This window comes from Doryrhamphus excisus, chromosome 21, assembly GCF_030265055.1.
Source record: "Doryrhamphus excisus isolate RoL2022-K1 chromosome 21, RoL_Dexc_1.0, whole genome shotgun sequence".
NCBI classification, from domain to species: Eukaryota; Metazoa; Chordata; class Actinopteri; order Syngnathiformes; family Syngnathidae; genus Doryrhamphus; species Doryrhamphus excisus.
The window spans coordinates 5,100,409-5,128,133 of NC_080486.1; the positions used below are offsets into that span (position 1 = coordinate 5,100,409).

Sequence of the window (27,725 nt, forward strand, 5' to 3'; positions counted from 1 at the left end):
TAGTTTTCACACACATACCGTAGGTATTAATGGGAACAGGGGTACTTTTTTTTGGCGTGTGGGTCTAACTGTATTTTTTTTTAAAGTTTTTGGATCGTGTTCGACTTTAGAGGTTCCACTGTACGTACCGTCAAAGCGAGATCACAGTTTGGTATACAGTAAATCCCCTGCTTTTTGTAGGGGTTTTGATCCAGGACCACTAAAAATCCAAATAAATGGGTTCTACTGTACAATTCATAACTGGATTCTTGCTTAGTAGCAGAAAACATAGAAAAGGCAGCAAAGCTACATATTTAGCGTATTAGCACCATCCATAGCGTTTCATATCTTGGATAAGTAAGCCAATGGGAGCCACCGAGCACACTTCGGCCCCCGTAAAGACAGTATCGTTATTGATCTGTGGGCTTTCAACATTCATTGTTGACATATTTTAATGTAATAATTGATTTTGCAGAGATCCATGAAGTACTCCCAATTATAACGAATTGAAATTCATTGAATGACGTACAATTCAGATGTTGACCAAGGTTGTTCAGTAGTCTGCATGTTGATTATCCTGCCTGGCACTTTCATCATTTAACTTTGTTTACCTTTTAACCCATAAGAACCCAAGTGAGTCACTTAAAACTCATTAAGTCCCTTAATGAAAAAAAAAAAACCTCATTAAGTCCCTAAGTGATAAACAGGAAGTCATTTGACAGGTATGTGACTATTCCACAGTATGGCTTCCCCAAAATGGCCGCATTTAGGTGAGCTAGCTAATTTCTAAAAGCTTATTTTTTATATTAAAGATAATTTAAAATAAATCAAATGAACTAAAATAGGCCATTGTGCTTGACTTTAACTCTTTAAGTAATTAAGTGATGTTTGGGAAGTGTTTTGGAGTTGTTGTCATGTGACTATGCTAGGCTACATGCTCCCCAAAATGGCGTGTGTCAGGTCAGCAAGTTCATTTCCGAAAGCTTATCAAAGCATATTAAAGCAATAAAATGATCTAAAATAGGCCATTGTGCTTGACTTTAACTTTTTTAAGTCCTTAAGTGACTTTAGGAAGCGTTTTGGAGTGGTTGTCAGGAGACAATTTTGTGACTACGCTAGGCTATGTGCTCCCCAAAATGGCTGTGAGTCAAGTCAGCAAGCTATTTCCATACTATGTATATATTTTAAATTAAAGATAATTTTAAATCAATTAAATGGGCTAAAATGGGCCATTGTGTTTGACTTTAACTCTTTTAAGTTATCAAGTGACGTTTAAGAAGTATTTTGTAGTGGCGGTCATGCGACATTTGAGTATGCTAAGCTATGTGCTCCCTAAAATGGCCGCATGTTAGATAAGACATCTAATTTCCATATATATATATATATATATATATATATATATATATATATATATATATATATATATATATATATTAAAGGTAATTTCAGAGCAACACAATGGTCTAAAATAGGTCATTGTACTTGGCTTTAACTCTTTTAAGTTATCAAGTGACATTTAAGAAGCATTTTGCAGTGGCTGTCATGTGACATTTGAGTATGCTAAGCTGTGTGCTCCCTAAAATGGCTGCATGTCCGATAAGCCAGCTAATTTCCATATATATATTTTTTATACATTATAAGGTAATTTCAGAGCAACGCAATGGTCTAAAATAGGTCATTGTGCTTGACTTTAACTCTTTTAAGTTATCAAGTGACGTTTAAGAAGTATTTTGCAGTACATTTGAGTATGCTAAGCTATGTGCTCCCCAAAATGGCTGCATGTCAGATAATTTTGGAGTGGTTGAAACTGACAGTCATGTGACTATGCAAGGATATGTCTTCCCCAAAATGGCTGCCTGTCAGGTAAAGTAGCTAGTTTCCAAATTAAACATTAAAAGGTCATATTAAAGCCTCCGATCAATTCTAATGCTTTAATAAAGTGTAAAATATTACAATTCAAATGGACAATTAGTATAAAACAAATTAGCTTTTGGGTTTGTTGTCTTAAAATTGCTATGGAAAGGAACAATAGCAAAAATGCTACTTAGCGCATGTTGTTGCCTTCAATTTACTTGGGTCTGGGTTCTTATGGGTTAAATATTGACAGTTTACTTTCTTTTATTTATGGTTTTCTAACACTTCCCTTTATATTGTTATATATTTAATCCAGATTTAGCCTTCAATTTCCAATTGATTGGAACAAGTCAACCGCCCTCTTGGAACAGATTATGTTCTGCCTTGGAGGTTCCGCTCTTTGTGTTCACATTGACAGGCTGTTGTTACGTTCTGGCAGCAAAGACGAGGATATTTTTTCTCTTATATTACGCAAACAAAGGACACATAATAGCGCAAACAGAGACACAAGCTGCCAACACATTTTTTTTTAAACATTCACTTGGTAAACCTGGAAAGTCCATCATATGATAGCAAGATGAAAGCAGCAGGGTACTTTTATTTGGAAGAAGTTTTCTTCCTCCTTGGCAGACTTGGTTGTGTACACCAAGGGTGTCCAAAAACGCTTCTTAGATTTAGCATTTTTTTGGTTAATGTTTCCATCTTGGCTGCTTTTCTCTCTCATAATATTATGACTTTATTCTCATAATATTATAATAAATATTAATTATAATATTATGACTTTATTCTCATATTATAATTAAATAATGATTATATTAAATAATATTATGACTTTATTGTCATAACATTATAAATGTTAATGATAATATTAAATAATATTATGACTTTATTCTCATAATATTATAATTAAATGTTAATGATACTATTGACAAATATTATTACTTTATTCTCATATTATAATTAAATATAAATTATAATATTAAATAATATTATTACTTTATTCTCATAATATTATGTTTTTATTATAACCTTATCCCAATCCCAATATTCACTGTTTAAGGGTTTTTTTTGGTTTTTCATATACACTTGCATTTTTTTTTCATTAAGATTTCTACTTATGATTCCCCCAATTATTCTTGTAAAAGTAATTTCTCATAAAAAATTTAACAATTCAACATTATGCTTTTAAAATTGTTGTTTTTTTGCCTCTTCATATTTTGACTTTATTCAGACTTTTTGTTCTTGTCAGATTCCAACATTTTGCTTCTTTTTAAGTTTTCTTGTCTAATTGTATTTTTAGAATGTGCCATGGACCAATAAAAACTGCAGTTTGGACACCCCTGGTGTAGACCAGTGTGAGTAGCAGAGATGCAGCATCCCTGAACAGAAGCAGGAGTTCGTCTTTGAACCGGGTGATGCAAGCGTTCCGACGGGAAAAGGCGTCTTTATAAATAAAGGTACGATTGCTTATGATGTTAGTTTTCAGGGTATTGGGAGATGATCCAGTCAGTAACAGCAACAATACAAACCTGACAGCACCAAACATACTGGTGGTGGAATTAAGAACAGCTAGTGCCTTCAAAGCGTTCCGACCAATCATTTGCCCCCAGCATGGAAGGCGAGCAGCAAGATACTAACAGTAGAGCGACATCCGACTCCGCCGCATGGCCTCGCTGATCAAATAAGCCGGGCTGACCTCCGGTTCCTCCGTCATAACCACAATGCTCTGCCATTCTCCACACTGGTTGGATTTCTTGATGGTATCCACCACGCAAAGAGCATAAAGACAATCCTCAAACGTGGCGGCCATCGTGAGAGGCCTGCCGTCCCACGTCCGCCGATCATCCTGGTCCTGAAAGGCCAGCCTCACAGCCTGGATCATTCGGATCATTCCAGTGAGATACGGCGAAGGGATATCACTGAAGGCTTTCTCTGGCAAGGAAGACTTTTCCAGAGGTGTTGTGTCCTTTAAGAGGAGCTCCGGACCTCCACCGCTTCGCCCACCTCCGTTGTTCTTCTGTCCGTACAAGTCGGCCCCCGTGACCGTTAGCCTCCCGACGGTACCCACGACGATCACTTCTTGCCTAAACTCTCCAGGGACGTTGAAGTTGAGCGTGACGGTGCAGCAGGCTCCGCCTTCCAGCACCATCTGGAAGGTGCAGAAGTCGTCGCTGGTGATCTGGCGGATGCCTCGGATGTGGTCCGTCTGTTTGACGAAGGTCTTGAGGAAGCCGTGGACTTTGGACGCGCGTTGGCCCGTCAGGAAGGTGAGCAGGTCGATGATGTAACTACCCACAGAGTGCAGGCCGCCGCCTCCCATGAGGTCATCACAGCTCCAGTTGTATTTCTTGCCCAGCAGACTGCCACTGTGGACCTTCAGACAAACACAAATCGTTTTTTTTTCTGTTTATGTTGACACCGCGTCGATGTCAAACGCATCAAGTCTGTGTCCACCGTCCACCGAGCCTGCCAACCCAATGGAAACTGCCTCTTAAAAACAACATTAAACTCATCACACAGCAACTTAACACTCAAAAGGTACATAGGAAATATACATTACAAGTACTAATAGAATTTAAAATAACAAACAGCGGCTATTATTTCCAGAAGAGCAGTTCATTGGAGGACGACCTCTGTCCACCAGAGGGAGACAGAGGAACCTGGAGCACAGAGCCCAGAGGGAGGCTGATGTCATTGCAGTGCCTCAATAAGTTATTTTGGTACATCTTTGTATATTTGCCAGGTACACATTGTGAGTGTTAAGTTGTTGTGTGAGGAATTTAGTGTTGTTAGTAATGTTGTTGACATTGTGAGTCGCCTCCTGCGACTTCCAGTGGGTTGACAAGCTAATTCTGAGTGCACCGATAGCTTGTTTCCTCACTGACAGTATTTAAACAATTAGTAGTAGTTTTGATGTAAACTAAATGATGTAAATGATGTAAACTTTTAGATAAAGTACAGACCATCTTTGGCTTGGAAGTACAATAATCTTGAATGATCCTTGTGAGGGATATCAGAAATGTCTACATGAATGACATATTTTTTTAACATACCTGTGCCTCACAAACCAGAAGCTCCCCTACGTAACCTTCCTCCAACAGCTCCTTCATTCGAACAAAGGCCGGCAAGAAACGCAAGACATTTCCCATAATGCTCAGCAACTTGGGGTAGTACTGAGCTGCAGACATCATGCGGAAGGCATCCAACGGAGTGGCTGTCCGGTCACAGATCACGTTCTTTCCAATACCTGAAACAAAAGAGTACAATTTGGCGTTTGGTTAGGGAGGTACAGTCTTCAGTTTTTATCTGCTTTCATCAGGGAATTATAATTATATTATATTAATTAAAATTTTTATAATTATATTATTAATATATTAATATAATAATAATATTACATTAATAATAGTATAATATTATAATATCATATTAATATAATAACTATATATTATATTAATTATTATATTATATTAATATAATAATTCTATATATCAATATTCATTGATAACAGTATAATATTAATATTAGTATAATTATTAATAATTAAAATTATTACAAATAAAATTAATATAATAATTCTATATTGTTATATTAATATTAGAATAATAGTATTATAATATTATATTAATATATTAATATAATAATTATATATTATATCAATATTGATTGATAACAGTATAATATTAATATTAGTATAATTATTAATAATTATTATTAAAAATTTAAATTATAAAAATAGCATTAATATAATAATAATATAATATAAATGTTAATTATTATATTAAAATTACTATAATATTATATAATAATAATAATATTATATTATATTTATTATTATTATTATTATTATAACTATAATATTAATATATTAATATAATGGTTATATAATATTATATTAATTGATAACAGTATAATAAATATTAGTATAATAAATTATTACAAAATGATATGAATATATTATATAATGCTATATTATATTAGTATAATAGTATTATAATATTATATTAATATAATAATTATATTATTATTATTATTATTATATTAATATTAATAATTATCATAATTATAATTATATTAACTGGTATCATCTGGTGACGACCTAATGTGTGAGAAACTCATAACTGATGTGTTTTGCTATATTATATTTATGTTGTGTTATTTATGTTATGTTATATTTTGTTTGGTTTGTAAAACCTTGTTTGTAAATCTCCGTGCTGTCTTTCTTACAGTCTGGATGAGGGGAGGGAGGCGTAGTGAAAGTGAAACTTCCCACTCTAATCTGCCATTAGAAGCAATTGGCCATGCTCGGAAACTAATCCGTTTGACCCAGATCTGAAGAACACGGCGGGAACCCCCCCACCCTTTAACCCTAACACCACGCGAAGCTTACACAAACACACAAAATACACACAACCATGTTTTTGATCCCCTTCTGTTGGTCAGCAAAGCACACAAACAGGAAATATGCATTACTTTGGGTGGTGCCCTTCTGCTAAAAGCTCTTCAGTGCATTTTTGGCACTTATACTCTCTTGCTGTTTATGTAACAGCTGCTCGGGTAGCTGGTAAAGTGCTTGAAGGCGCTATCGTCAAGACGGGTGGGGGGGGGGGGGGGGTCACAGCCAAAGCCACCCTTGTTAGGTCACAGCTTAGGCAGCACAAACAATATCAATTTTCTGTAGGACTTTGTCATATAAAGCCTCTTCTTCTTATTCACAGACTCACCCTGCTTATTAATCAAACCCCCACTCTGCTTTGTATGGGAACCTTTAAGTGTCAGACCAATTTCAGAAATAAATTTTTTTCCCCCTACAGATACTGTGGAACCCCTTTGTGTCGACGCCCCTCGGATTGGCTGACAAATGTCAACATAAGCGGTTGTGGACATAACCAAGGTTTGAATTATCTCACATAAGCTACTGTTGAAGCAACCCACGTCAAGCTAAAACTTTACTCTGAACCGCTGACATCACTTCCTGTCTGCCCCCCCAACACATTTACAGCAACACACACAAGCACAAGTCTTATTTATGCCTTATTTTACCAACTATATGTGGTACTAAGAGTGTAAATGTCCGAGAGTGGAATCGAACTCGGGTCCCTCAATGTCACTTCCTGTCCTCCTCCAACTCAGCTCCTCGTGCGTTGGAACACATTTACAGCAACACACACAAGCTTCATTTTCTGTAATTATGTTAACTATATTGGGTAATATGAATGAAAATGTGACTATAGGGGTGTTATTTCATGTCTGCGGGGCTCTAACAATATTAAGAAAAACATTCGGAACGTTTTGTCGAGTGGGAATTTTTGTTTATGCCAGTGACGCAACATGCAGCCTTAACTGGGTGAAATCCAGAGTGATGTAATAGGCGAGTCATAATGGAGTTGAACCCCCCCCCCCCCACCCCTGCACTGCAGCTTGGGCCCCCAACATCAATAATTCATAGACAGGACATACTGTATCTAACAAGGAGAGACTTAAATGACTCAAAAGACACTAACTCTTATATTTCAGCAAGTTATAACAAGCTTGACTAAATTGCTATGATCATAACAAGTTCATGGACCCTGTTTCAGTGATGGCCCCCGGACTGCATCTTTGATAAACACAAAGCCGACATCCTGTCAAATAGGATGAGTGAACCCCACAGACTGAAATCCCATCCTGCTGTCTCACAACTCAGACACAAGTGGTTCATATGAGCCGTCAGAACCAGTAAAGAACCAGTAAAGAACCAGTAAAGAACCAGTAAAGAACCAGTAAAGAACCAGTAAAGAACCAGTAAAGAACCAGTAAAGAACCAGTAAAGTCTTTGCCTGTCTTACTGGAGATGATAGATCCAAGATGGCGAAACACAGAAGTCGACATTCAATGGAAAGGGTCTTGTTATCGTGTCAGTTTGCATCATTTCTACACCATTCATTCAGGCTGGGGTACACCCTGGACTGGTTGCCAGCCAATCACAGGGCACATATAGACAAACAACCATTCACACTCACATTCATACCTATGGACAATTTGGAGTCGCTAATTAACCTAGCATGTTTTTGGAATGTGGAAGGAAGTCGGAGTACCTGGAGAACATGCACAATCCACACAGAGATGGCCGAGGGTGGAATTGAACTTGGGTCTCCTTGCTGTGAGACCTGCTCGCTAACCTCTCGGTTGCTGTGCAGCCGGAATGAGTCTATATTATATCTTATTTTATCTTATTATGACCACTACATTTGGCTAAAATAAGTGTAAAGGTGACTATAGGGGTGTTATTTCATGTCTAGAGGGCTCTAATAATGTTAAGAACCATTTTTGGATGGTTTTATATGCTCTAAATTCATTCATTTTCTACCGCTTATCCTCAGGAGGGTCGCTGGAGCCTATCCCAGCTGTCTTCGGGCAAGAGGCGGGGTACACCCTGGACTGGTCGCCAGCCAATCATAGGGCACATATAGACAAACAACCATTCACACTCACATTCATACCTATGGACAATTTGGCTGCACCGCAGTCAAGTGGTTAGCACGCAGACCTCACAGCTAGGAGACCAGGGTTCAATTCCACCCTCGGCCATCTCTGTGTGGAGTTTGCATGTTCTCCCCTCACCTTCTAAATATGCATTTTTATCATTATTAGAGCTCTCTAGACCTGGACTAGCACCCCTATAGTCCACCTTTGGAGTTGTATTAACCAAAATACATAATAAGAGACATGAATAAGACAGGCTGCACGGTGGGGAAGTGGTTAGACCTCACAGCTAGGAGACCAGGGTTCAATTCCAACCTCGGCCATCTCTGTGTGGAGTTTGCATGTTCTCCCCGTGCATGCGTGGGTTTTCTCCGGGTACTCCGGTTTCCTCCCACATTCCAAAAACATGCTAGGTTAATTGGCGACTCCAAATTGTATTGATATTGCTACAATGTGTTGACAACAATTTGTCAACAAATTGCTTTCAAGGCTGCACGGCAACCAAGTGGTTAGCACACAGGCCTCACAGCTAGGAGACCCAAGTTCAATTCCACCCTCGGCCATCTTCTGTGTGGAGTTTGCATGTTTGATAGGTTAATTGTTGACTCCAAATTGTCCATAGGTATGAATGTGAGTGTGAATGGTTGTTTGTCTATATGTGCCCTGTGATTGGCTGGCCACCAGTCCAGGGTGTACCCCGCCTCTCGCCCCAAGACAGCTGGGATAGGCTCCAGCGACCCTTGTGAGGAAAAAGCAGTAGAAAATGAATGAATGAGTTTTTATTTAAAGCTTTTCAGGCCAAACTAAATGAGTGACATTTCCTCTTGCGGCAACATAACCAGCAGGAAGAAGCGAGCAGACAGAGACGGCAGCTGTGTCATTTTGAAATAAAAAGCGTTTCTCTAAGCTGGCGTCCGTACAGAACACCTGTGCCTGTGTGCATGGCTCCAGTGTGTCCTCCCACACGCCAGCCCACAGCCAGGAAAAGGGTGACATAAAGCCCCTTGTAAGTGTGTGCTAGACTTCTCCTGGAAATGTAGTGCATTCAAACCTAAAGTGATTGGGATCATGAGCTCATTGTTTAGGAAGGAAGGGCTGGAAGTGGTGGCTGTACAGGAAGGGAATGTTGAGCACGAGAAATGGGAAAGGTTTTGACGTTGTTATATATGTTGTCGTTATGTTGTTTACAAACTCGAAAGGGGAAATCGTTATTGAGCACAGGAGGTCTTCGCCAGCCAATCACAGGGCACATATAGACAAACAACCATTCACACTCACATTCATACCTATGGACAATTTGGAGTCACCAATTAACCTAGCATGTTTGAAAACCCCCTCATGCACTGGAAGAACATGCAAACTCCACACAGAGATGGCTGAGGGTGGAATTGAACTCGGGTCTCCTAGCTGTGAGGCCTGCACGCAAACCACTCATCCGCCATACAGCCGATCTTATTCATGTCTCTTATTATGTATTTTGGGTGAAACAAGTGGAAATGTGACTATAGGGGTGCTAGTTCATGTCTAGAGAGCTCTAATAATGATACAAATCCATATTTAGAAAGTGAGGGGAGAACATGCAAACTCCACACAGAGATGGCCGAGAGTGGGATTGAACTCCTAGCTCATAGCTGTGAGGTCTGCGCGCTAACCACTCGACCGCCGTGCAGCCCATTTGCTCAACCAATTATATGCAAAAAAAGGTAATAATTGTATTATTGTATTGATATTGCTACAATGTGTTGACAACAACAACACAACAACAACATGTGTTAGCACACAGGTCTCACAGCTAGAAGACCCAAGTTCAATTCCACCATCTCTGTGTGGAGTTTGCATGTTTTCCCAGTGCATGAAAGGGTTTTCAAACAAGCTAGGTTAATTGTTGACTCCAAATTGTCCATAGGTATGAATGTGAGTGTGAATGGTTGTTTGTCTATATGTGCCCTGTGATTGGCTGGCCACCAGTCCAGGGTGTACCCCGCCTCTCGTCTGAAGTCAGCTGGGATAGGCTCCAGCACCCCCGCGACCCTTGTGAGAATGTTTGTCTTGAAAATATCGTATACAATTTGCCATGTGTTGCCTTAAAGTTAAAAGTGTGTTTTTGGCGACACCTAGTGGCTGCAATAATTCACTGAGTTGAGCTTGTGATGCAGTTCACCACCCAAATTGAATAATACACATCATACCGGATGCTATTTGTTCAACTTTCTAATATGCTTAGAGGCTGTGTCTGTAAGTAATGTGCAATTCTAAAGACATGATGACGTGGATCTGTGTTCCAATGGTCCTACATCAAAATCAGCACCGAGAGAAACCAGGTGGATTATAAAAGACGCTAAACGCTTCACAGAGACAGCCGACACAATAGAGCCTCCGCACACGGATGCCAGAAATAGAAGTGAAAGCCATCTGCCAGGCTGCACACGTGCAGGGCGGGGAAGAGAACCAAGTCAGGGTGGAGCGTTTTACATTCCTGCATAGACGGAAAGTCATTAGTTACGCATTGACGATAATTTGGCATTAGAAGGTGTTAATTTCTAAAATAAATATAAATATATCAGCGATGTACCTAACAATAAACACAAGTACTACCTATTAGATGGGTTACATACAGTATATGACTTCATTAACCACTGAAACTCCATCCCATACCAAACAAGGAATGTATGACTGATGAAGGCCATTAGTCTCACTCAGCCCCCCCCCCCCCCAACTAATGTTCTTGATGTGCTGGATGAGCGTTGCTAAAAGTGTTGCTATTAACCCCTGCACCCGTCACTCAGCTCTATGGCGAAACCAATAGCGCTGGGTAGTCTCTGAGGCCCTAATGCCTGCACTAAAAGCATCATGATAATAATAACAATAATAACAATAACTATAAATAATAAAAACTATAAATATAAAACTATAAATAATAATAACAATAATAATAGCACTCATGTTCTCAATCACAGAAAAAAACAGAGGGCAAAATCATATAAAATGTGTGAAAATGGTATTATAAGCAATAAAACATTAAAAATAGCAATAGAAATACAAATTTCCCCACTGAGGAACGAATAAAGGCATATCTTAAGGCATATCTTAATCTTAAAATGAGTAAACAATAAAATATTTCAACCATTAAATGTATTAATGAAGAGTTTATGAAGAGTTGATATGGTTTATAAGGTTGTAAACTACAGCACAAGCTGACTGTGCCTCACTTCCTGGTTTTCCACCAATCACACGTCACTGTCACACTTAAGGCGTTTTGACTGACATCCGGAATTTAGCTAGATATTTGTGTTTTAAAAAGGTTATTCTTCATATGGTTTAAGTGCTGATAGAAGTGAAATGTTAACTCAATGCGGAGAAGTTTTTGATAACATGTAATGTTAGGCAGCTAGCAGCTAGCCTATCGGTGATAGCGGCTAATGCCTGCACTAAAAACATAACAACAATAGCCGTACACTCATGTACTCAATCATAGAAAAAAACAAGAGGAAAATGTGTGAAAATGGTATTATAAGCAATAAAACATTAAAATAACAATAAAATTAATAAACTATTAAATATTTCAACCATTCACTGTATTAATGAAGAGTTTATAAGGTTGTAAACTACACAAACAACAGCACAAGCTGACTGTGCTTCACTTCCTGGTTTTCCACCAATCACACGTCACTGTCACACTTAAGGCGCTTTGACTGACCTCCCGGAATTTAGCTACATATTTGTGTTTTAAAATGGTTATTCTTCATATGGTTTGTTATTTTAAGTGCTGTTTTAACAGTTACTAACAGTTTTTAGTAGTGAAATGTTAAGTTAATGAGGAGAAGTTTTTGATAACACGTAATGTTAGGCAGCTAGCAGCTAGCCTGTCGGTGATAGCAGCTAATGCTAGCGGCTAATGGACATGCTTTGTATGTGAGTTATATCCTTTTGTTTTCTCATTGTTGGGGCTTGTCTTTTTTATTGTTCTATACCTTCAATGTAGCTTATTTACGTGATGAGGAGGGTACAGAAGTCCAAGATGTCGGTGTGGGGTTAAGAGTCCTGACAGAAGTGAAAGGGTTTCCTTTCTAATCTCCCCCCCCCACACACACACACACACCAATGAAACAAATCCAACATGGCTGCCAAATCAGATGCCCCCTGACCCTTGCGTCTTTTTAATCGCAACCTTTTGTCAGGTTGACAGGTTTTGTACGGCTTCATTATCAAATTTTTTCCATTTAAATTAATTAAGCTGCTTTTTTTGTTGAATATTATCTATTATTAGTCAACAATAGCCATATTTATGCAAATTATTTGCAATTTTTTGGCTAAATTAAGCATTTTCAACCATAAAAAGGGCTACATGAACAAATAAATACATAAATATAAGGGTGGTTAGCGCGCAGGCCTCACAGCCCGAGTGACCCGAGTTCAATTCCACCCTCAGCCATCTCTGTGTGGAGTTTGCATGTTCTCCCCTCACCTTCTAAATATGGATTTTTATCATTATTAGAGCTCTCTAGACATGAACTAACACCCCTATAGTCACCTATAGACTTGTATTACCCAAAATACATAATAAGAGACATGAATAAGACCGGCTGTATGGTGGTTGAGTGGTTTGCGCGCAGGTCTCACAGCTAGGAGACCCGAGTTCAATTCCACCCTCGGCTATCAGTGTGTGGAGTTTGCATGTTCTCCCCGTGCATGCGTGGGTTTTCTCCGGGTACTCCGGTTTCGTCCCACATTCCAAAAACATGCTAGGTTAATTAGCGACTCCAAATCGTCCATAGGTATGAATGTGAGTGTGAATGGTTGTTTGTCTATATGTGCCCTGTGATTGGCTGGCCACCAGTCCAGGGTGTACCCCGCCTACTGAAGACAGCTGGGATAGGCTCCAGCACCCCTGCGACCCTTGTGAGGATAAGCGTTAGAAAATGAATGAATGAATAAATGTAAGGGTTTACTGTAATGTCCAGTGAGACGCACAAGCACCAGACTTTTATTGGAGGTGTGAATTATTGCACAACAAGCACAATAACCACTAACACTAGCTACTGTTGCGGCTTGATACTCAACTCTGAACCCTTGTTCAACTTCCTGTCCACCACCAACTGGACAGGAATTTTGTCTACTATATTGGGTAACACGAGTGTAAAAGTGACTATAGGGGTGTTATTTGACATCTAGAGGTCTCTAATAATGTAATAATAATAACCGTAATAATTTCTAAATAGCTCCTACTTTCCGGAAATTCACTAACCATGATCAGGTCTAGAACTAATTAACTGTATGTTTTTAAATAAAAATATATATTTTTTTATTATTATTGTTTTTTTTACACTACACTGCAAAAAAGAGAGAGTATTGACAATTCCATCTGCTGCTTCAGCACCACAGACAGTGGCATGGAATTATCAATACACGGCTCTGTTGCTGAGACTCGGACTTGTCAAACAAAAAGAAAACATTGATGTGGAAAAGCAACGTAAGGATGCCAAGAGAATGAAATGAGCCCCGCCTTTATTTTCCTGGCGGCTTCGGCCAAGGGCGTGAGGGACGTCTTTGTGTCAGGCAGCTCGGAATGTTAACAAGCAGCAGGGCGGCTCGAATAAAAGCATCTTTTTTCAAGCTAGTTAGTAAAGATCACGAGAACGTAATCAAGTTACTTGATGTTCCACAAAGGATCAAGAAACTCAGTTATATATTCAATTTTACTTTTAGCAACACTGTGTGTGAAATACACATGTTAAAGTACATGTTTTGTATGCAGCAAAAAGCTTATTCGTTCAGCTATAAAACCAACACGCCCAGCCTGCACACATGCATGTTAAAATATGAAGCCCGACACAATTATTGAGTTTGTTTTCATTTATTGTGCGGTTATTTGGTTTTGTGATTATCGTGACTCAGCTAGGAGACCAGGGTTCAATTCCACCCGTTTCCATTCCGGTTTCCTCCCACATTCCAAAAAACATGCTAGGTTAATTAGCGACTCCAAATTGTCCATAGGTATGAATGTGAGTGTGAATGGTTGTTTGTCTATGTGCCCTGTGATTGGCTGGCGACCAGTCCAGGGTGTACCCCGCCTCTCGCCCGAAGACAGCTGGGATAGGCTCCAGCACCCCCGAATGAATTATTGTGACTGAGAAGAACCGGCATAAGCGGCTGTCAACATAACCAAAATATGCGTTGTAACTAAACAATATTTATGTTGTAATTTTTGCAATAATTGACATAAATTGACCAATTTTTCATCAAAATAACTCACATTTTTCATTGATATTTTAAGTGACAATAAGACCAGGATTTATGTTAGCGTGTTCCATTGCAACACTAAACGAGTAGGATCTTTCCTAAATAAGTGTGTCTCATATTATGTGTGAGGCAGATGAACTTTCGCCGTCCAATAAAAAAAGAGGGGGAGGAGAGGGTGCTTGGTTAATTCTGGACTGTTGTCATGGAGATGAAATCCCCCGACACGTCTCTTTAGGGGTCAAGACAAGAAAAAGCGGATAGCATCAGCATGCTGGGTAGGGTTCCGCCAGCTGCTTGGAGATAATATGAAGAAATGAAAGTTCATTGGTAGGCTGAAGTCTGATGCTGATGTTGATGCTGTGGTGCAGCCTGGTTTGCCAGCACTGATGGGGACTGGTAGGAAGGAATAACTACTGGTAACAACAATGTCATGATGGGCCATGAAGGATTTGGAAAAAGTGAGGAAATCAAATGACGTCAGGAGTTAAGAGTTGAGTTTTAGCTTGATTATAGCCACAACTGTAGCCCTGTGTTGTTATTATACGCCGCATTCAAATGTAGTAGTATTCTACATTGGTCACTAGGTGTCAGTAATTGTTCGGTGAGACAGGCACCAAGACTGGTGAACAGGTTTTTAATGCAGATTTAAAAATATTTTATAAAGTAAAAAAAATGTAATTATTATTTAATGTAATAAAAAATATTATTAAAAATTATATTATAAATTATGAAAACAATTAAAATAAAATTATAAATTAAATTGAATTAGTATTTAATAAAAAATTTCACCAAGACTGGTTAACAGGTTTTTAATACAGATTTTAAATTAAAAAAAAAATAATTAAAATTATTATTTAATTTATTCGCTATTAATTTTATATTAATTTATTTACTTAAAAAGTAAATAAATAATACATTAAATTATTATTTTTTTATTTAAACCTGCATTAAAAACCTGTTAAATAAAAAAAAGTTTAAAAAATAAATAAATTATTGTTTAATTTAATTTATTATTTTTTTTACTTTTTTTTATCTGCATTAAAAACCTGTTCACAAGTCTTGGTGCCTGTCTCACCGAACAATTACTGATTAACAATTAATATTATAATATATTTAATATAATATAATAATAAATTAATATATTAAAATTATTAATAATTAATTAAATAATACTTATAGTAAAGTAAAAGGCACAATAATAGTGATGATATCATAATCAAAATAATCCACAAAGAAATCATAACAAGCACTAGACCTGATCGCCAGAACAACAAACTTTAATTGCAGATTTAAATTAATTAAAATATTAAAATTAAATTAAAATAACTAAAAATGACAATAAAAAACTGTTTAATGAAATAAAAGGCACAATAACAGTAATAATCATAATAATAATTAAAATATTATCCATTACAAATAATTAATAATTATTAAGTTATATATATATATTTATTTATTTTCTAATTTAAAACAATTACTGCCCCCTATTGACCAATGTAGAAATCTACATTCACAATTTGAATGCGGCTTCTTAAGCAGACAATACACATCTCCTTGGTTATGCATATTTTTGGACTAAAAATAGGCCGTCTGCCCCTCCATCAAATGAGCCAATGATAACATACTTCCTGTCTGGAGTAACAAGCAGTGTTGGAAATGCCAGCCAATTAGAACGAGGGTGGCCCCAAATCACCAACACGAGACATGACATGAGGCTGACATGACCTCCGACTATTTCCCGTCGCATTCCTCAACCCTTGAGACAAGCTGTAATGCTAGCATTCCTTACTCCTTTTGTTTTCATATTTGTTCGGCTGCGTAACGACAGACAGGGAGATGCAATCACGCTTCCACGTGACCATCGTATGGGATGCAGATAAACAAGACGGAACATGTCAAACCCAGCAGTGGCGCAGACCGAATACAGGAAGTTAACAACACTCGGATACATGTCGACATAAACACACAGTGGCTAGAATTGGATGTCAATTTGTTGGAGAAATGTATGGAAACCTTTCACTTTGTGTCTCATGGCATATAATTGTGGTGCATTCAAGGACCGCCAAGCAATGAGCCAAGTCTTAATGCTTGATGGAAAACATTAGAAATTAAACAAAGACATAAATATGAAACAAAAATTTGTTTTCATGTTTTTAGCACTTTTAGCCAATTATGCAAATTTGACAATTCTACCTTTACTTTTATATATCTATCCATCCATCTATTCATGAAAATAATAGTAATCAGTTGAGTCATGCATGAGTAGCACTGAAAGAAATATGAATTGTTGCAAACACTTCTTAAAGGGGAAGTTACACTGAATGACGCAAGCAAGGGAAAAGACGACATTTCTGCAAGTCTTTATCAGACAGTTGGGGGGAAAAAAAGATCTGAAAACACACCCGACCAGAAATAAAACAATTTCCTGACGTAGATAAAAAAATATTTTAATTAATTAAAAATAAAATTATATAAATAATAAAATAAAATAAAATAAAATAAAATAAAATAAAATAAAATAAAATAAAATAAAATAAAATAAAATAAAATAAAATAAAATAAAATAAAATAAAATAAAATAAAATAAAATAAAATAAAATAAAATAAAATAAAATAAAATAAAATAGAGCCCCGACATGTGAGTCAGTGAGGAAATTTTCATGAGCAACTAAATAAAATAAAATAAAATAAAGCCCTGACATGTGAGTCAGTGAGGAAATTTTCACGAGCAACTAAATAAAATAAAATAAAATAAAAAATGGAGCCCTGACATGTGAGTCAGTGAGGAAATTTTCATGAGCAACTAAATAAAATAAAATAAAATAAAATGAAATGAAATGAAATGAAATGAAATGAAATGAAATGAAATGAAATGAAATGAAATGAAATGAAATGAAATGAAATGAAATGAAATGAAATGAAATAAAATAAAATAAAATAAAATAAAATAAAATGGAGCCCTGACATGTGAGCCAGTGAGGAAATTTTCATGAGCAACTAAATAAAATAAAATAAAATAAAATAAAATAAAATAAAATAAAATAAAATAAAATAAAATAAAATAAAATAAAATAAAATAAAATAAAATAAAATAAAATAAAAAATGGAGCCCTGACATGTGAGTCAGTGAGGAAATTTTCATGAGCAACTAAATAAAATAAAATAAAATATTTTAAGATGGAGCCCTGACATGTGAGTCAGTAAAAAAAAATTCATGAGCAACTAAACTAAACTAAACTAAACTAAACTAAACTAAACTAAACTAAACTAAACTAAACTAAACTAAACTAAACTAAACTAAACTAAACTAAACTAAACTAAAAATATTTTAAGATGGAGCCCTGACATGTGAGTCAGTGAATACATTTTCATGGCTTGTTTTGGTCAATCTCAAATATGTTTGGCACTTAAACACATTATAATGGGACTGTCTGTGAATGTAGCTTGTCACTACAACAATGGCATCATAACTTTTCTTTGTATTGTAACAGGAAGGATCCGTGTTGCCGGGCTGTTGCTAGGGAAGTCGCATCCAAACAGAAGAAAAACCAGACCTGAACCAGAAGTAAAAATGCGGAGACTCCACCAAAACAGTTCTAAGTACCCCGGTAAAGAAAAGCGGGGACTAAGCGGGGGGCGGTGACGGGGGAGGGTTTTTTTTTTTTTTTCTACCAACTCCAAGAATGCTCACTTGTCAGCGTCCCTGAAAGAGCGTCTCCTGCTCGCTCCATTCATCACACGCACAAAAGCAATTTCACAGCAAGGCTAAGCTTTCTCCTTTTTGCTCCTTCTTGTCACTCCATCATCCTTTTTCTGCATCTCCGACGTGTTTCCCACAAGAACGCTCCCAGAGCATCAAATTAGCATATTAATGGACGTCTAGGAGAACATGAACCTGACACTTCTAGCGCCTTCCTGCACCCGCCATCTTTTTTAAAGGATGTTTTTGTTGGGTTTGGATCAAAAGCTCTCAGAAAACACAACTGGCAAAAGAGCGGTAAACTGTATCATTAAGGCATAGGCTAACTCCCACAGGCCTAGCATCTGCACTAGAGCTGTCCTATCTAGTATTTTAGCATGACAACTATTACTAACACATTTTACACGCTACCTTTTACTTACAGCAGCACACATCTGTCTCTAATCTGCACTAGAGCTGTCCTATCTAGTCTTTTAGCATGAGAACACATTTTACACGCTACCTTTTACATAGAAGTAGCACAGTTCTAGTCTCTAATCTGCACTAGAGCTGTCCTATCTAGTCTTTTAGCATGAGAACTATTACCAACACATTTTACACGCTACCTTTTACATAGAAGTAGCAGAGTTCTAGTCTCTAATCTGCATAGAGATATCCTATCTAGTATTTTAGCATGGCAACTATTACCAACACATTTTACACGCTACATTTTACAAAGAAGTAGCTTAGTTTTAGTTTCTAATCTGCACTAGAGCTGTCCTATCTAGTCTTTTAGCATGAGAAGTATTACCAACACATTTTAACACGCTACCTTTTACATAGAAGTGGCACAGTTTTCGTCTCTCATCTACATTAAAGCTGTCCTATCTAGTATTTTAGCATGATAACTATTACCAACACATTTTACACGCTACATTTTACATAGAAGTAGCACAGTTTTAGTCTCTAATCTGCACTAGAGCTGTCCAATCGAGTCTTTTAGCATGAGAACTATTACCAACACATTTTACATGCTACCTTTTACATAGAAGTAGCTTAGTTTTAGTCTCTAATCTGCACTAGAGCTGTCCTATCTAGTCTTTTAGCATGAGAACTATTACCAACACATTTTACACGCTACCTTTTACATAGAAGTAGCACAGTTCTAGTCTCTAATCTGCATAGAGATATCCTATCTAGTATTTTAGCATGACAACTATTACCAACACATTCTACACAGTACTTTTTACATACAGCAGCACATCTCTAGTCTCTAATCTGCACTAAAGCTAGGAGAGGGAGTGGAAATCGCACCCAAGTCCATCACGGTATGAATGGTCTACTGAGAGCACGCCCTAATCTGGGGAAGAAAGATAAAAACACTGAAAAGACCTCAAGACTAATTTGCCTGTTACATTCAAGCCATACTGTAAATCAGTAAACCAACACGTTTAATAAACCATCATTTGATGTCAGTATCTCAGAGCTCAATTTCTAGAGCTCAATTTCCTGCCAAAGAGCTGAAAGATGTGCAATTACACAACACCACTACACACGGTGTGTGTTTGTGATGACGCCTGTTTGTCCTTTGCGGTCATGTTATAAATAGCTGCTTGCCTTTGGGTGGCCTTTACAGCAGGTGTCTGTGTAAGATAACATATAGCGTACTATTTACGCCAATCATATGTCAAATGAAGCAGCATAGTGTCCAAATTAGCCTCCACATTCCCAATAAAGATACTGTACATCATTGAATTAATGCAATCGCTCCTCCACATTAACTTTCATAATAAAAAACACTGGAAAGAGTCCAAATTAGTCTCCACATACCCAATAAAGATACATTTAATTCATGCAATCACTCCTCCACATTAATATTCCACAAACCTTCAAAAAAACCATGTCAATCATGTGCATATCATTTAGAAAGGTTAGAGGAAGTGATTGCTGCGTGTGACATAGTTCTATTTAAACCACATGAAAAATAAACACGTTTATGATGAGTCATGGCTAAAATGTTAGTCTTGTCGTGGTTCGGGACTTTTTCACATTTCAACATTAAAACTTGAACAAATATGATGGAAGAATTCATTGTTGCTTCACTAAAGTGTACATTTTCAAAAGGTAGTGTGTAAAACAGTGTTGTAATAGTTCTTATGCTAAAAGACTAGATAGGACAGCTCCAGTGCAGATTACAGACTAGAACTGTTCTACTTCTATGTAAAAGGTAAAATATGTAAAATGTGTTGGTAATAGTTCTCATGCTAAAATACTAGATAGGACAGCTCTAGTGCAGATTACAGACTAGAGCTGTTTTACTTCTATGTAAAAGGTAAAATATGTAAAATGTGTTGGTAATAGTTCTCATGCTAAAATACTAGATAGGACAGCTCTAGTACAGATTACAGACTAGAACTGTTCTACTTCTATGTAAAAGGTAGCATGTAAAATGTGTTGGTAATAGTTCTCATGCTAAAAGACTAGATAGGACAGCTCTAGTGCAGATTACAGACTAGAACTGTTCTACTTCTATGTAAAAGGTAGCGTGTAAAATGTGTTGGAAATAGTTTTCATGCTAAAAGACTAGATAGGACAGCTCTCGTGTAGATTACAGACTAGAACTGTTCTACTTCTATGTAAAAGGTAAAATATGTAAAATGTGTTGGTAATAGTTCTCATGCTAAAATACTAGATAGGACAGCTCTAGTGTAGATTACAGACTAAAACTGTTCTACTTCTATGCAAAAGGTAAAATATGTAAAATGTGTTGGTAATAGTTCTCATGCTAAAATACTAGATAGGACAGCTCTAGTGCAGATTACAGACTAAAACTGTTCTACTTCTATGTAAAAGGTAAAATATGTAAAATGTGTTGGTAATAGTTCTCATGCTAAAATACTAGATAGGACAGCTCTAGTGCAGATTACAGACTAGAGCTGTTTTACTTCTATGTAAAAGGTAAAATATGTAAAATGTGTTGGTAATAGTTCTCATGCTAAAATACTAGATAGGACAGCTCTAGTACAGATTACAGACTAGAACTGTTCTACTTCTATGTAAAAGGTAAGATGTGTTGGTAATAGTTCTCATGCTAAAAGACTAGATAGGACAGCTCTAGTGCAGATTACAGACTAGAACTGTTCTACTTCTATGTAAAAGGTAGCGTGTAAAATGTGTTGGAAATAGTTTTCATGCTAAAAGACTAGATAGGACAGCTCTCGTGTAGATTACAGACTAGAACTGTTCTACTTCTATGTAAAATGTAAAATATGTAAAATGTGTTGAAAATAGTTCTCATGCTAAAATACTAGATAGGACAGCTCTAGTGCAGATTACAGACTAGAACTGTTCTACTTTTATGTAAAAGGTAAAATGTGTTGGTAATAGTTATCATGCTAAAATACTAGATAGGACAGCTCTCATGCAGATTACAGACTAGAACTGTTCTACTTCTATGTAAAAGGTAGTGTAAAATGTGTTGGTAATAGTTCTCATGCTAAAAGACTAGATAGGACAGCTCTAGTCTATTTTAAAGTCTGGAGCTGTCCCTTCGTAGGTTAGCCAATATTTCCAATACCATCAACCAGTCCTTGGTACTATTAGTGTTTGTAGCATGTTTGTAGTATTTGGAGTACCCCTGTGTTTGTAGTACAGTAGCACTTCTCTATTCTATAATCTGCACTAGAGCTGTCCTATCTAGTATTTTAGCATGAGAACTATTACCAACACATTTTACACACTACATTTTACATAGACGTAGCTCAGTTTTAGACTCTAATCTGCACTAGAGCTGTCCTATCTAGTATTTTAGCATGAAAACTATTTCCAACACATATTACACGCTACCTTTCACATAGAAGTAGCACAGTTTTAGTCTCTAATCTGCACTAGAGCTGCCCTATCTAGTATTTTAGCATGAGAACTATTACCAACACATTTTGCAAACTGCATTTTACATAGAAGTAGCTCAGTTTTAGTCTCTAGTCTGCACTGGAGCTGTCCTATCTAGTATTTTAGCATGAAAACTATTTCCAACACATATTACACGCTACCTTTCACATAGAAGTAGCACAGTTTTAGTCTCTAATCTGCACTAGAGCTGCCCTATCTAGTATTTTAGCATGAGAACTATTACCAACACATTTTACACACTACCTTTTACATAGAAGTAGCACAGTTCTAGTCTCTAATCTGCACTGGACCTGTCCTATGTAGTGTTTTAGCATGAGAACTATTACCAACGTGGGGGGTTTAAATGACATCAAGTGTTCCATCTGACATCATCCAGGAAGCCTGAGTGACGTCAGACGCCTCCGGAATGTCATAGTAGAAAGGGAGGGGGCAGACAAGTGAAAGAAATCCCAATGGAAGGAGAGATGCCGCTCAACAAGATGGACCGGTTTGTTGCGATAACTGCAGATTGACAACACCTCAACACCTCAACACACTAACAACCGGTAACTGACTGAAATGATGCTACAAGCACACTAGATGCACTGTAGCTTTATTTATAACAACATTATCACACATTATGTACTGTAGCTAAGAACACTACAGGATTCCAAACACTGATAGTACCAAGGACTGGTTGATGGTATTGGAAATATTATTAATATAAACTAAAAAGGCACAGCTCCACACTTTAAAATAGACTAGAGTTGTCCTATCTAGTCTTTTAGCATGAAAATCCTTATCAACACATTTTAAAACACTACCTTTTACATAGAAGTCGAACAGTTCTAGTCTGTAATCTGCACTGGAGCTGTCCTAGCTAGTATTTTAGCATGGGAACTATTACATTAGAGCTGTCCTATCTAGTCCTTTAGCATGAGAACTATTTCCAACACATTTTACACACTACCTTTTACATAGAAGTAGCACAGTTATAGTCTCTAATATGCACTAGAGCTGTCCTATCTAGTATTTTAGTATGATAACTATTACCAACACATTTTACACACTACCTTTTACATAGAAGCAGCTCAGTTTTAGTCTCTAGTCCGCACTGGAGCTATCCTATCTAGTATTTTAGCATGATACCTATTACCAACACATTTTACACACTACCTTCACATAGAAGTAGCACAGTATTAGTCTGTAATCTGCACTAGAGCTGTCCTATCTAGTATTTTAGCATGAGAACTATTTCCAACACATTTTAGACACTACCTTTTACATAGAAGTAGCACAGTTCTAGTCACTAATATGCACTAGAGCTGTCCTATCTAGTCTTTTAGCATGAGAACTATTACCAACAAATTTTACATTTTACCTTTTACATAGAATTAGCACAGTTCTAGTCTCTAATATGCCCTAGAGGTGTCCTATCCAGTATTTTAGCATAAGAATTATTACCAACACATTTTACACACTACCTTTTACATTGAAGTACCTCAGTTTTAATCTCTAGTCTGCACTGGAGCTGTCCTATCTAGTATTTTCGCATGATAATTATTACCAACACATTTTACACACTACCTTTTACATAGAAGTAGAACAGTTTTCGTCTCTAATCTGCACCAGAGCTGTCCTATCTAGTATTTTAGCATGAGAACTATTAACAAAACATTTTGTACACTACCTTTTACATACAGCAGCACATCTCTAGTCTCTAATCTAGACTAGAGCTGTCCTATCTAGTCATTTAGCATGAACTGATGAAGAGACAAAACCTGTCCATATTGCATGCAAACGAAATGAGACGCAGACTCGACTGGCTGGAGGAGGAGGCGGGGGGGGGGTAGCTAAGGAAGAGCAGTGGCTGGGAAGGAACGGGCGGCGCTCGCACAAAGAAGCTGCAAGGAAACGAGAGGGGAGGAAAAGGCGAGGGATTGAAAGAAGCTTAACGGCTGCTGTTGTCGCAAGTCGACTGGTTGTGTAACAGCGCTATGGGCTAACTTATAACACAACGGCTAATGAATGACACTTTATTGATCGATAGTCCAGCTAGCGGATGATTTACTGTACTGTACACAGAGTGGGGGATCCTGCAGGGACTGTGTTGCACGTTGGCCCCCGTTTGCTGTGTGACGGTACTCATTCTTTAGCAAAGTCAAACAGCAAACAAGGTTGCAGTGTGGGAATGTACGCCGTTTCCAATGACAACACCGCCGCATGCTATCATGACTTGCTATTGATATGACAATGAAAAAGCTCGGTAACCCATTTTTAGTCAAAACATACGCATACTTGGGAAAATTGGACTCATTTTTGGCTAAAATTTAGCATTTTTTCAGCATAAAAAACTATAAGACATTCAGTAGATACATTCAAAGATGTGTAGTATTCCACACTGGCCACTAGGTGTCAGTAATGGACCATTAATGAGGTACTATACAGTACACGCGTGAGTCTAGTTTAGGTCTGATTTATTCATTCATTTTTACCGCTTATCCTCACAAGGGTCACAGGGGGGAATTGAACTCGGGTCTCCTAGCTGTGAGGTCTGTGCGCTAACCACTCACCGCCGTGCAGTCTTTTTGCATGTTTATCACACTTAGCACACGACTTGAGATGGATTTGTATATCTTTTCGTTTTAGTCGGGAACTGATATTTTCCTGAAACTTACCTTTGATTACTAAACGGTAGGAAAAAAAACAAAAAACATGTTTTCTGATGAAATATGGGGTTTTAATCATTACGAGGGTCGCGGGGGGGAGGGGGGGGGGTAATTGAACTCAGGTCTCCTAGCTGTGAGGTCTGTGCACTAACCACTCACCAAATGTTTCAGATCATTAAACGAATTTAAATATTAGTCAATGACAACACGACTTAGTCTCTGTCCTATCTAGTATTTTAGCATGAGAACTATTACCAACACATTTTACACCCTACCTTTTACATAGAAGTAGCACAGTTCTAGTCTTTAATCTGCATAGAGCTGTCCTATCTAGTCTTTTAGCATGGCAACTATTACAAACACATTTTACACGCTACCTGAGAACATGCAAACTCCACACAGAGATTGCTGAGGGGGGAATTGAACTCGGGTCTCCTAGCTGTGAGGCCTGCTTGCTAACCACTCGATGCAGCCGGTCTTATTTATGTCTCTTATTATGTATTTTGGGTAATAATGTGTAAATGTGACTATAATAATGACTATAATAAGTGTAAATGTGACTATAGGGGTGCTAGTTCAGGTCTGGAGAGCTCTAATAATGATAAAAATCCATATTTAGAAGGTTGTAAATACTTATTTTTCTTTAAAGCTTTTCTTTAAAGGACGTTTCCTCTTTATAGTCTGTGGGAAAACTATTCCCCATTTCAATGGAAAATGTAAGTGGAACAACTTGTAGGTCAGGTGAGGAGTTCTAGTGGAATACAAGTCAAACCAGCTCATTTGCTATGGTGAATAATCAGGTATCGCCACCCAAACCGCACTTCCAGGGTGGTTTGTGTCAGCAAAGACACCCGGCAGCGGGACCTCCTCCCCGGGCTGCTGCAGCAGCATCCTCCCCCCCTCCCTCCCTTCCCTCCCTTAGCCACTCACCTAAGGTCTTAACCGCGATCTGCCGCGTCAGAGGCGGAGGAAGGTTGATGCACACCAGATCCACATCCTGGTGCAGCAGCACGTCGTCGATGCGGTTGGTGTAAAACGGGACGTTCATCTCCTTGGCGAGCTCCTCCGCTTCCTCCTGCGTGCGGCCCCACAGCGCCTTCACCGCGAAGCCCTCCTTCTTCAGCAGGGGGATGATGACCCTGGCGGTCAGGCTGGTTCCGAACACGCCGACCCCTGGAAGCATACTTTCAATGCGAGGCGGCGGGGCGGTTCTGCGAGCTCGGTTTCAGACAGGCTGTGACGTCAGGTCGGCCATGCACCTGCAGCCAAGCACCAGCCGAGCTGCATCGCCCCCCGGAAAATCAGCCCTTGAATCCACCTGAGAAGAACCCCGACCCGTACGTCATCCCCCGGTGTCAAAAAGCACAATATCAACGCAGCATTGCGGTCTTTCGGTGGTGACTGCACCACCCTGACACCTCCGGTACGGATTCCAAGTCTTCAAAAAACACTAATTCTCTTCAAAAAGAGCGAAATTGAAATGTAATAAAATAAAAAATCTTGTGTAATAGTCAAGCCTTCTTTGCTTCAAAGCTCCCGAAGCGACAAAACGATGCTGCGGCTTTCAACCCTTATCAAGTTCCTTATCATTCACCGGAACATACCAGTACTGGCTTTTCACATTAAAATCAACCAATCGCCAATCCCCATGTAACGTACGTTAAATTGATCAAAAATGTATAACATATAAATTTTTGAAATGTTCGTAGTATCATTATACGTCTAAATTGTTGCTATAGAGGAAAATAAGTATAATTATACAAGTTGCGGTTGTTGTAAAAGCTTTTATTTATAAAGTCAATGACGGTGCTTTGCTGTTAGCCATGTTGGATAATTGTCTCTCTTACCGGTCCCCCTCCCTTTCTGTCGTTTAACCCTTCAGCTTCCGGGTAGCACGGAAGTGACAGAGCGTTTGGCAATTTATATCATATATATCATTCTAAACGACTTTATTCTCATCTAGCTATCTATCGACAATGATCAAACGTGAGTGGATCGATAGTACTTCTAAGGGTGGTATTAGTATACGGTTGGATGATCTTGTGTTTATATTCACAAGGATGTTACTGTATATACACATATATACATTTTGTATATTTTTAATATGTTGTTAGATTGTTGATGAATACAAATTTGATGGACTAAAAACTATGCGTGGCGCTGTATTTACTTCATATTGTGCATAACCACATTTACAGTAACACCCACCCCGATGCTTGGCGCACTTTTGCCACTAGAGGGCACCAAAGTGTTCCTACAGCAAAAGAACATGAAGTGTAACACTGAGCAGCAAAGAAAAAAATATATAAAATTAATATTTAAATATATATTTATATTTCTTATATAAATTCGTATACAAATTATATACACTGCAGAATATATTATGTATATACGTTTTATAATATACACTGAAAAATATATACTAAATATTTCGTCAAAATATTGAAATTCTAAATGTAAAAAATTATATTAAATCTTGATACATAATTCAATATTTCATGTTTTTGTTTTAATTTTGTATACAAAAACAATGTTTGAGACAATAATTTTTTTAATAATGTACATATATTTATAATCAAAAATATTGAAATTATAAAATTAAAACATTAAAACAATTATATAAAATCTTTAAAAAAATACAAATATTTAATATTTTGTATACAAAATAATTATATATTTTTGATACTTTATAATTTTATAATGTATGGTGTATATTTTTCTATTTAGTTTTACATATTTTTATTTATGATATATTTAATATTTTCCCATCACAAATATTTAATTTTATTTACACTTTTGTATTGTAAATGCTTGTATTTTCCCTTTATTTCAATCAAGAAATTAATATAATAAAAATCTAAATAAAATTATGTAAATACATTTTTTTTATCTACGAAGGGAGAAAAAATATAGTTTTTTTATTATATATATTTTAAATATACACATAAATA

The 27,725-nt window shown here is 37.2% G+C and overlaps 1 protein-coding gene and 1 long non-coding RNA gene across 2 annotated transcripts; one reads left to right on the top strand and one right to left on the bottom strand.

Moving 5' to 3' along the window:
* The first annotated feature begins 715 nt into the window (after nt 1-715).
* Nucleotides 716-18,145, top strand: LOC131109010 (uncharacterized). The gene is made up of 4 exons (XR_009120613.1): nt 716-749; nt 3,134-3,290; nt 6,645-6,724; nt 18,027-18,145. It is a non-coding gene; the product is annotated as an uncharacterized LOC131109010 (long non-coding RNA).
* gfod1 (glucose-fructose oxidoreductase domain containing 1) lies at nt 1,436-27,223 on the bottom strand. Its single transcript, XM_058060525.1, has 3 exons — nt 25,705-27,223; nt 4,887-5,080; nt 1,436-4,207 (listed from the first exon to the last, which is right to left on the bottom strand). The coding sequence occupies exons 1-3, from the start codon at nt 25,955-25,957 to the stop codon at nt 3,467-3,469; spliced, it is 1,188 nt and encodes a 395-aa protein (XP_057916508.1). The 5' UTR covers nt 25,958-27,223; the 3' UTR covers nt 1,436-3,466.
* Nucleotides 27,224-27,725: the final 502 nt, after the last annotated feature.